Source organism: Rhyacophila brunnea, unplaced genomic scaffold, assembly GCF_057557595.1.
Source record: "Rhyacophila brunnea isolate RB1 unplaced genomic scaffold, BYU_Rbru_1.0 scaffold_5, whole genome shotgun sequence".
NCBI lineage: Eukaryota > Metazoa > Arthropoda > Insecta > Trichoptera > Rhyacophilidae > Rhyacophila > Rhyacophila brunnea.
Genome location: NW_028233170.1, coordinates 9965708 through 9978544, shown reverse-complemented (window position 1 = coordinate 9978544; position 12837 = coordinate 9965708). Strand labels below are relative to the sequence as shown.

General features: G+C 30.2%; 1 protein-coding gene across 1 annotated transcript in view; it reads left to right on the top strand.

Annotated features, from left to right (window-relative positions):
- Positions 1–1867: 1867 nt before the first annotated feature.
- LOC147066020 (uncharacterized) overlaps positions 1868–12837 on the top strand; it is a 34171-nt gene continuing 23201 nt past the window's right edge. Inside the window, exon 1 of the mRNA XM_085955197.1 lies at positions 1868–2278. Within this exon, the coding sequence (XP_085811323.1) occupies positions 2195–2278 (84 nt within the window). The 5' untranslated portion in view covers positions 1868–2194. The remainder of the gene's footprint in view (positions 2279–12837) is intronic.

Below are 12837 nucleotides of genomic sequence, written 5' to 3'. Positions count from 1 at the left end.
ACCTATGCACACGCCAATATACCATCACCGTAACTTTTTCAGTGGCGCCCAAATTTATAGTAATACCATAACTAAAAAATGATTTTCCTCACGTTTTATGTATCTAAAATATTTCATGCTGGCCCACTGCGATAATATAGGAGCGAAAACGGTAATTCACAGTTTACTTTTTACAGTTTCTGACAAGATCTTTAGCAATATTTTGCCTTGAAATTAACCGGAACTTTGATGAAATATCCCAAAATTCTAAATGTCACCGAAAATAAATTTTGGGAAACAAATGTTTAATCGGTTGATTAAGTGCATATTCGCAATCAATTGTTTACAAAATGTTTGCGTTTTAGCTACGATATTACGAAACATATTTCGAAAAAAATACGATATTAGGTTTTGAGACTTTTGGAGATCGATTGAGAATACTTGATGGAAATTGAATGTAAATTATTATTGATATGAGTTTTTAGTACAAATTTCTTAGGTACTAGCGATGGCCCATGATTTCATCCACGTGCAATACCATAATATAAAGTTAGCATATATCTATACAGAATGAAGACATTGACTGATTCGATTTATTTTTTTCAAATCAATGGGTTATACAACGTTTGGATGTATGTAGGGGCGCACCTCTCTTACCGTACCTCACTAATACTCGTAATGAATTGTTTCAAGTGCGAAATTTAGGAGACACGACATATTATGACAGTGGATCTCGAATGTGGAAAAAAACTCATATACGTTTTAAAGAATAAATATTATTTTCAATAGTTACGTCTATACCATAATATTTTTTTATTAGACCATGTCCGATCCTAATAAGATCATATGGGCCTCTACAGAGTAGAGGTTTGTATTAACTGATTTTGTTTTTTACGAGAAATGGATGTCAGCCACTTGCTCAACCTATTAGATCCATACCCTGACTCACACACAAATTAAAAAACAATATGTGTACTTGCCAGACCCAGGATTCGAATGTGGGACCCACGGCGTGATAGTCCAACGCTTAAGCCACGCGGCCACCGTGGGTGTTATATTATTCCTACATTAAAGTTTGTCATATACACAGATGTAGCAATATTTGTTTTACTTGGGTTTTATGGTTTGACCGTCATAAAGTATGTTCTGTAGCGTTATTCTATGCTAGTTGGATGTAGGCGTGCACCACTTTACCCGTACCTCACTTCACCTCTCCACCGATGATATATGACCACTTTACCGTTTTCGAGAAGTGTTATCTTCTAACGTCAGAACCTTTCCAGAAATCGATATGCAATTCTAATAAATTTGTACTGGTTTTATCAGTAAAGGTTTCAGATGAATCATTAAAAAAAGTTTTTAAAACTCTAAATAAAACTATTTTTTTTAAAAGAAGGTTATGTGGGGAGTGGGGATGTTTGGTGCACAAGGAGAAATACTACAATACGTTGGTACTACCAATGTAGTCTAAAGCTGTGCAAGTTAAACTTGCCTAGTATTTTTTAGTCATAACGGTACGGTACTGACAGACAACATTTCTATACTATATTTGTATGATAGTATCAAATAATCAATACGCTAAACAAAAGATAAATCACAATAGACGATATCTATCATTTTTATTTATTAGTATAGCTTTAAATACATATTTATGTCAATTACGTTGTTGGTTGGTTGGTTTTAGTTAATTGGTATGCATAAAATAATCAAACATAATATTGTGTGTAGTAGGTACAGCTTTATTATCCTGATTATCTCGGATGGAGTAATTTTTCTGTTGATTGTGTACGCCACTGATATAATATTTCGATGAGTACATAGCGCCATATACCTTCCAAGAGATGTTCGCAGTGCATTTCGTTCTCGCTGAACAATCGAATCCGGCAGTAGTAGCTAACAGATTACGGAGAGAGAAAGAACCTCTCGCCGCAGAAAAGTTAAATGTTATTAACTGAGAGGTGGTGGTGAGCTGAGACATTCACCGGGAGGCAATAGGAGAAGCAGCACGTTTGCCGCAAATCTCCTCAATCCTCAGTATCCAGCTGTCATCCGATCGAACGCGTCGCGCGATTCATTTGTTTTTTCGGTTCCAAATTCAAATTTTAACATAAAATAAAACAATTGAATATTTTCACCCCTGGCGGCCGTTGTCTATGGCGTACCGATGAAGTGCGGGTTGAATTCCGAATAGTTCTTTTTTGTACAGGAAGACAAAATGGCTAATATGTTTTGTGACTTTTTTGTGGCTTTATTGTGCCTGGGGTGTGTTGCACCTGCACTCGGGATCACTGCGTTTGGGGTGAGTTATACATGACACCGACATTTTCAAATTTAAGGATTAAACATATACCGGAAATTTGGTAAACAATGTTGATAAAAGAAAATATGCGGAAAACTTCGTTATTATTTTTTTTTCAAAATTCATTAATATGATTAGGGTAAGTTTTACATAACACCAACATTGAAAATTCAAATGTTAAAAATATATATTATATATCTATGTATATATTATTATATATTATATATATATATATTATATATCTATATGTATATATATATTATATATCTATATATATATATATTATATATCTATATGTACATATATATTATATATACATCTCCGAATAAACGTAAAATAAGTAAACATGATTGTTTATGAAACTTTTACAACAGTCAATATAAAATTATCCACATGCATACAAATAAAACAGTTGCCTTTTTAGAATATAGTTTTCTTTCATACGTATTAAAAATATGATCCTTTATAATGTTAACTTTAATTATTTAAATTGTGTTTACTTACTTACATACTATATTATAATTTAATTATCTAGATGACATTAATATGCCTCGATTAAAAATGGCTAATGTTTCAAAAAGTTTGAATTACTTATTTAATTGAATCAAAATTATTACATATTATTCTTTCAAGCATTCTATGTGACTTAACATTTTAAGTTAAACATTATACTCCTAATTATATCTTGATAAATAAAAACTCTATCAATACAATAGTGTGTATTGATCTAACATTATAAAAAAAATCAGGGTAATTTTATTAAAATCTAATATTGCCAGGAGGGTTATATTGACCATCGAAACTAAAGTTGGTTATTGGGTCAAAGTAGCCAGTCTATTCTATTTTCAAATGTAAAGATAATCTATGATTTTCTATCCAATACACGAATGACTGCATATATTATGCAAATCTTCTCTATCTAGATTCTAGGCCAATGGCTTAGAAAAAAACAGATACCCAAAATATTATGTTTCTATGTCAAATTGATCTTAAATTGTGTTGACCACATTTTATAATATATTCACACGGGTCATAATATTATAATAAATCAATCCATTGACACCAAATTTTAGAAGAATTTAAATGATTTTTTTTTACATATTCAATAGACAATTTTATATTATAAAACCGTAGATCTTGGAATTCGTTTAAAATGCTTAATGATCGTCGGTACTCATTGGTTCTAGATCTGTGTGCGTTTGCTTTTTAATTGCTGTGTAGAAATTTATATTTATATCTGAAGATAATACGTTTTGAACAAAACGTAACAGGGCGCCAGTTGAAAAAATAGTAATTATTATTAATTAATATTTATTTTTAGAAGGTCAAAAGTTAGTAAACAAACAATAGACTATTATTTTTGGAATACGTAATTAGAAGTGGTAGACAAAAGCTCGTAACTGAAAATGAAATTTTTATTAATTCTATAATAGGTATGTAGGTACCTACTCCGAAAGTTAGACAAATGAATTAGAATTTCGTCAATTAGTTTTGATGATTCATTGTTAATTTCGTCATGAATTCAGTTTTAAAATTTCGATACCTACTTATATTTTGTAACTATCTACTTTGTTGTAAGCGCGATTTATTAGTTTTGAGTAACTAATCAAGTTTAAAGAATCAATCTAAATATTTACAATAATGGTACTTGTCGGTTGATACAATATGACAATGCCTGTTAAATAGAGACCAAAACTACACACATTTACGATAATAAAAGGCAAATTATAAAAGTATTTTCTCCCTCACAATAAGATAAAAAAGTGGCAATATGTACGTCTTAATTTAATTATGGTTACCTCCATTTATAATAATTACACCCAATGGTAGTAACCACAGTAATAGTAAGGTTCGCAGTGAATATTTCTTCCCATGCGTAAGAAGTGGGCGAGGTATATTTTCATATTTTTTATGGTCGCTATAGCCGACAGTGTTTACACTTATGTCGTATCGAATTGTCTCGCCCAGCTTTCCTCCAGCTATTTTTTGTTATCCGCTCAAAATAGCGAACTACAACGCAGTATATTAAAAGTACTTATAACAAAATATACTCATAATAAACTTGAACATACATATTTTGAAAACATGTCGTGCGTGTAGCCCCTAGAAGAAAATCTTTTTAGAAAAAATGGGTCTTTAACCTATAACCGCTGGATTCGCGCCAGTGTGCTTTTCCAATTAAACTACGGGCATCCTACTTAATCACGACGATTTTAACTAGAAGCTGTTACAATATGAAATGCTTATCAAATTGCGTTATAATATTGGCTATCGGTTTTAATATATTAAATTATGATAGGTATCAACTAATTTCTTAATTACTACACGACGTCACGGATTACTCCATTATTTAGTTTTTATAACGTACTTAGACTTGCTATATCTTTTATTCAACGAATAAGACACAAGATTTGATAATGTACTCGTAACATTTTATATTTATTGATCATACCTATACAATTTTAAAAAAAATCTCATGCATATAGCCACTACAAAAAATATTTTAAGAAAATAAATCTGACACCCGACGGGAGTTGAACCGGTAAACTTTTAAACTTTATAAGGTAACTAAAAAATAATAGAGTTAATATAATTTATATAAAATTCTACAGATTGGTGTATTAATTGTTGGCAATTGTTTTTATTAACGGTGAGTCAACTAAAATAATAGTATTTATATTTGACTAATAAACCATTCTATAGAATTCAAGTTACATTGAACGTAAAGAAAGTTGAGAAATTTTCTTTTAAAAAAAGAATTATTTTGTTCGCCGCGAATGAAAAAGACGATTGCGTTGATATGTATACAATAATCCAATTATATTCTCATTGAAAATTGCACACCGTATAAGTTGAATGCATTTTGCTGCAAGTGGATAATAAAATTATTAACAATGACCGTACAAATCTTCGAAAGTAATGCGGAATGCAACAATGTCTAACGGTTTGATAATTAGAATTCCTAGTCATTGTTCCAACGATAAAATCCAGATTAAAATATTAAAAAAAAAATGATAAACGATCTTCTATATTATTATTTCATTGTCAACGTAACGTTGAACTTTGAGTTTTTACCAATTAACATTTTACCCGATCGCTCTTTACGTCAAACTCACTTTCTAGTAGAGCGTTATACAATAAATTTTATTTACCGAGTTTGTTAGTCGAGCCGTCCTTTCTCCGCTTAGCGATATTATTGTCTATTGTAATAATTACATACTATGGAATTCGTTTTATAACTAACAAAGTTAATATTTCCGTAAAAACAAAGTAAAAAATGTTTGAAATAGATCAAACTGTTTTGCTTGTTCGATAAGAGTTTTTAAATCTCTCCATTTGGCGTATACACTTCAGTAAATGTGCACCTAAAGTAATTTTAAATAATCCAATAGTGTTATTTTGATTTGTTGCTAACATTTTCGTGAAATATGGTGTATATAAAAATCAATGTACTTAAAATTATTTTATGCTACGTCGTCAGTAACAGTTTTAAAAATAATCTGTACCTACAAAATTAATTAATTCCAGAAATAACTATACATATAAGATATATTAAATATTAAATCTAATGTAAAAGTTTTCTAGTAAGTAAGTAATTAGGATGTGTCACGTGAATAATATATCTGTTAAATCTATATATTTAGTTTAAATATGTATTTAAAAAAACGCACAAATATTTTAATATCAGATTTCGAATAAGATACCATTTTAGTGAAAGTTGAGTTTAGGTTGTAAAGTGTTTATTTTCAGTATATAGGAAAATGTTAGATAGTTTTCTACTAACTTTTAAAGTCTTAATTGTATAAATATCGTTTCAACGAAACCGGTCCTGATCATCATCAATTAGATGTTAAAATTTTAGTAATGTATTTGAAGAAATATGATCAATTTCAAATATAAAAAATCATATGAGTCATGTCCAGTTTTGTATGTTTTGAAAAAATCGATTTGTATGATTTGAGATGCGTGAGAAATTGAGATATTATGTATTTTAAATAATATACAATATCTTCTCAAATATCATATTTGGACGTACAATATATTTATAGCATAAAGATACGACGCAGGCGATAACTATGTGCAACGAAATTGCTTCGGGTGTTGATATATTCCACCTACGTGAGAATGAGTTTTGGTGGACGTTGTTTTATAAATTCTTAAAATAGGGTCTGCTTAACTCATCCGGTGTACTTTCTTGTATCTATCTAATTTATCTACTCATCTATCTCTTTTTTATGTAATACTGTTATATTTATATATCTTTGTACGAGTATCTAAATGTCATGTTGTGAACGTCTTAAACTTATAATTTGTAATGTCCACAATATGTTAAAAAAAAAAAAAAAATGAAAATAAATTGAAATTAAAAAAATTAAAAACATTTTGTGTATGTTAACTCAATTTCGACAAAACTGGACTCTTAATCGGACCAATATCTTTGCGCTAACCCATATATTATGTATTTCTTAGCCACATAATTTGGAATTAAGGTTGTAAAAGAGCTATCTAGGTATGACACATATATAGAGAATGAATATATAATTAAAATTTGGCAATATGCAATTTCACTATACTACTTATATCATTAAAATAATACAAATGGTAATAAATTTTAAAGTGCTACCAATTTTAATAGAAAAAAATGACCGCATAAACTGGTTAATATAGCCTACATATTTAAAACGAACGGTATTTGCTGCCTACAACCAATTTGTAAATATATTTAAAAATACACTTTCATAATAATAATAATAATATATCAATATCTTACCATAGATATAACCAAAACAATACAATGTATTATAAAGATTCATGTATTAGGCATTTAAAAATAATATTGTGTAACATGAATGGATTTACATACTCACGTATCGTGTACTACATTCTTATTAAGTTGCGTCCTTTTTTCAGGTATTTACTATTCAGGTTGTGATGCGTTGTGATCTTATTACGTTATTTTGTCATTAATACGTTTTTGTGTTACAAATTATCACAATAACCTTCCCATCAACAAACAATACACCAATCTAAAATGTATTGCATTACATTATGTTTGTTGGTCAGGTTGACATAATTAATATAAATTTCGTTAGAGATTTGTGCATTTTTTTTAAAATCATTATCATCTCAGCCGTTGTCGATCCATTGTCAGATAAAGGATTCTTTTTGCTGTCTCCATTCTTTTTGATCGATAGTATTTTATAGTTATATATGCAGTGCAGTTCCTCTAAACCTGATTTTCTTTTAGATTCGGCAGGCTATTGTCGCCTTTTAGGCATTTTAATTTGTTCTTTGGTATAACTGGATGATGTGACAATATTTTGTCTCCGTTTTTTTAAAGTTACTCAATCTATAAAATATTCCATTAAATGCTGCAGTGTTTCTCTGGCTATATGTGTAGTTACATCCTGAAAACAATTATTTACGTTCAGTTCCTCTTCCTATAGTAAAGTTTATATCGCCATCACGGAAACACCATGATCATTTTCACAATATGGACTAATAATTATTATTTTAACAACTTTAATATCACAAACCGATACTAGAATAATTAGATGCATATACTTTTGATAATGTTGTCTGAGGTTTTCAACACCCTAGAATAATTATAAAAAAATCATTGAACAATAAACTGATTGATTGTTTCGAAGTTGATTGACAATTTACTCTCGTTGTATTGTGTATATCTAGAGATCCGTACGCTAAAAAATAAAAATAAATAATTGTAGGCCTTTTAATTTTCTCTTGGGTAAAACTCGGTGATGTGATATGATATTGTCCAGTGATACCATAGACTAATTGAGTGATACTTTGTTCTTCAAGCATATCTGTTGTCCTTAAGTCCTATATTATGTTTATATGTTCAATAATTAGATAAAATCAAAATATGCAAGCTAATTTTCCATACGGTTAGTGCAATATTTAATATGTAAATAATAATAGGTACCTCCCACATAAAAAAATTTAAATAGCTCGTAACTGAATGGTTACTGATATTGTATAATACGTAGGTAATAGTTATTTCTTCCAAGTACGTTGTTTTTTTTTATTAATGAGGTATCAATAGTACTTATATATTTTTTAAATTTTATTTTATAAAAATAACCGCTGGAATACTAACTAACGGATTATTAAAATAAAGTTGGTTTAAAACTACAGATTTATTAAAATTATAATACTTACCAATGTCAAAAATATTTTCATAACGTACTCACAAAAAAACGTTTGAATCCTTTTATGTTTAATGCAAGGTCATTTATAGTCAGGCCGCGGCACGAACTTGCGAATTCCGATTGTAGTACTGAAGTTATTGGTTATACATCGAAAGTAATACGGGAACGTGTTCGCAGTAAATGCATATCTTTGATTGCATAATATTTCGTTCGTATTTCAACATAAAATAGTATTCATTTTCTACAAACAATTTACCATATTGCATTCGAAGCGCAATAACTTGCGCTACGATCAAAATTCACAATTTGGTGCCGCGGCTTGATTGTAGAGGGCCTCTACTAAATGTACTAACATATTTTTAAATAACCATTGCCTGGTTATGTACATAATTTATAATATATGCAATCATACCACACCTTTAATTAAATATTTCTATGTTACATCTGCTTCTTAATATTACTGAATTCTTTACATCTTTAAAGAGTCTTCAGTCAGTAATGATTTACTACCATAAAATGCTTTAAGTTATTTCAAATGCCATACCGGAAATAAATTTATTTTAATAAATTCTCGAAGAAAGTCAATAAACTAGTCAATACAAAATTTTACTTCTTTCCTCAACCCACTAACCACTTTTAAAAATGTGTCAGTGTTGTACCGGTTTGTCTAAATGTTTTGCATTCAAATGTTGTTTTAAACAGAGTATTTGGTATCTGTGTTACACAGAATACGAGTTATCTCTTGGTATGAGGATAATCTCCGTGTCGTGCCAATAAATTTCTTGTGCCTACCTATATGACGAGATTAAAAATGGGTTGAGTGTTATTTAGACATAAGTCGATTGATTTTTACATATTTTCTTTAGATTGGGCCAGAACCAGACTATAAAAAACTTTTGATCGTTTTAATAGACAACTAGATAGTAGACATAGTCATCGCCGATCGAGAGAAAGATAAATAATCTGTAAGTACTCAAGCGTCGCTTAACCCACAGGATCTACGAACTGACCAGGATCGGGAATGTCACCCTGAAGAGCTTGGAACCGTAAAAAGTGGAAGGAGACATGGTAGACATTCGTCTGTGCAGCTGATAATGATACTTCATTAAGAAAAGTGGCTGAGAAAGAAAGGAATGAAAGCAAATTTAGATTATACAGTCCGGCTATATGGAGGAATTGTTATTATTCTCTTTCTTTAAGTGTCGATTTATTAACCGCAGATTGACTATCATTCTATTAATCTCTGAAGATTGATTTGGCGTTTTGGTTTCTTCAGCCAAGAAATGGACCGAAACACACCGGAGCATAACTCCTGTTAGTAGAATCCCCGAGACTATCGCTCAGTCTCGTTTTCAGTCAAGTTTAAACAAAACTTGTCGGAATCATATTAAAAACATATTATTTATACTTCGATTTTCTTCTGTGGCGCCGAGAACATTATGCTGTAATCTTGCATACCACAAGTTTAAAGACATTATTACTCCATTATTTGACCATCTGACCTTAGCAGGTAGGTATATTTATATTTTAATACGTATAATTATTACATAAATATGTACTGTCGAACAAGAACTTCTTGGCCATATATTAAAACTGTGAACTTACAATCCCCTCCAGTAAAGCTAATCGCACTTCCGTTTTCGAATGAGGGACGCCCCCAAATTTATTATTTCATATTACGCTCCCGTTGTGTACGGATCTATAAATTTACGTAATTTGAAGTTTTTGATAATAAAAATATATCTAAAACGATCAAGAGTAATGTTAAAATTATTATTAGTAAATTTTTGGTTTATTGCGAAGAAGAAAAGGAGTTGCATCTAAAAAGAGACCCGATACATTATTTAAATACGACTCTAGCACGCGTTGCCGCCATGACAGGCACGTCACTGAGAAGCCTTCTATATGCGACTACACCAACTTTCTGTTATCGCCGTTTTCGGACACAGTAAATATTTTCAAAAAATTATCGAACGCTCCGATTCACAAAATCTTCCATTTTGAGCGCTGCGTCTTCTTCCTGGTCACTATTTACCCTCTATCTTCCCCCGAATGGTCAACTGAATCAGTGCATATATTTTCTCATTACGCATTATGTATCGAAAGAATATAAGTTCCCGTTATAAGATATTTTAACAATACCGAAGTTGTCTTAAAAGTTAAGAGCAAAAATGTTTAATTAATAATCACTTAAAAATTCCTTTATTTTATCACGGAATCGGTTTTTAATAAAACATTTTTAATAGAGCTTTTATAAATATTTTCAGTAACTTAGTTTCTAAAGAAAATATTTCATCCAGTTCAATTATTTCTATCCGATTGCATGGCAGTGTAAATATTCCGAATATTTTTACGGGTGGCTTCGCTGTAAAGTCTTTTCTCTTAAATTCTCATTATTCAGGCTCCATCAAATTTAATTTGAATAGATTTCATTCAGCGGAAAATTTAATTATCGTTGTTTTTAAGCAATTTGAATTAAGATTGTCGTTGTGATATAATATATTATATTTGTAATGATAATATGCAGCGCCCATGGTAAACGAGTAAATGGGGATGAGAGAATGTCCACTTCTGATTCCGTTGATCGTAGATTCAAATACCACGTTTGGCCAATTTACATGTTATTTTTTATTACAACGTTTTTCTTAGCTCGTATTCTTATTTTTCCGGTGGTTGTTTGTCCGGTACAAATCTTGCAATCGATTTTTAACTAACTTCCCGACTAGCTAGACATTTGAAACTTTTGGAATATATTAGAACACAATGCCAATGCATTTTATTAATACTTTTAGCCATCTTTAAGTAGAATCAAATTCATTTTCAGTTAATTCTGTTTTGTATGAAAAGTTATTTAGACACCATTATTGGTTGCAAGGGGTCTGGGGTCCTAGCAACTAAATTATTAATGTATACGTTCGTTACTATGGAAATTAATATGAATGTCAAAGTGACATTTCAGTATTATTTATATCAAATACAATTTTTTTGATCGTTTAAGCTAGTCAAGTCAAGTTTATATGATTCAACAGAAAATTTAAAAATGTTGTAAGTATATAAAAAGTTCTTTTTATCTTGTAATTATTTTAATATGTGTTTCAATCTAGAGTATTGAAATTTAGTTAATAAACATTTCCAGTAGGTGACCAAGATTTACAGGGCATTATATAGAAAATACGACAATGATAGTAATATGCAATTCCTACCTGCTTTAAAACCATATAAAATGACGACACAAACTTTCTTATTTATTTTACTAATAACTTTTGAAAAAAATCATAATTACAATGTTCTAATGAAAACATATTTACTTCCGACTTTAATGGACATATTATAATCATACATAATTTTATAATACCTCAGAAACAAACCTACTAAAAGTCTATTGAACCCGCATCAATTACTTTGCCAATTGAGCCATCCGCACCCTACCTAATTACGACGGAATTAACTAGCAGTACCTATATACAAATAAAGCGCTTATCATTTTTTTTTATTCATATCGGCAAACGGTTATTAAGGTTTCAATATGGTTTCAATTGATTTCTAGCCGAAGTCAGGATCTCTCAAAATTTTAGCTTCAATGTACTTGCACTCGTTTATAATTTAATAAGCTATTTTTTATTCACTTTACGATTATTAAACCAATTGGTAAAGCATATTGACAGGAAGCTAATTAATGCGGGTTCGAGTACCAACCTGCGCCGTATTTTTTCAACGATTTTTCTAGTAGGTATTTTTCTGAGGTTTAACTAATTTATGTTCAATAAAAAATATCACGTACTCAATTATTGAATTATAATAAATTATACTATATTAAATTGTATGTTGAATAAAATGGGATAGTTTATTAAAATAAAAAGTTTTATTCATTTTTACATTAAGTATAAAAAAAAAATTGTTTAAACTATCACCTTTTTCTTGCTTACAAGGAGTATTATTTTTAAGTAATTTTTCATAACATTAACTAATGCGTCCGTGCTTATCGCGGGTATTCCTCTGCAAATATTTATTTTGAGCTCCCATAATGCTCGTGATTTGTTCACGTACACGCTTTCTTGAAGGTTTACTCTCAGTAAAAATCCTGGTGTTGTCAACTCCGCTGATCGTTGGAGTCATCTTAAATCTCTTTTCATCTGGATAATATTCCATTAAAAGTTGCGCGTGAACGGTGTCTCCACTCTGTTGACGCTAAATGCACTAGTCATCTTCCTGTAGTTGTGCACCAAAATTATTTGGATCGTTGCCCTGTTTAGGTCACCATCACTGCAGTACCACGATCCTTTTCAAAATATGGATTATTTTATCAGCTTTAATGTTACAGCATACTGATACTTTAATTAGATGCAGGGCCTTTAGATAATGTTGTTTGAAATTTTCAACACCACA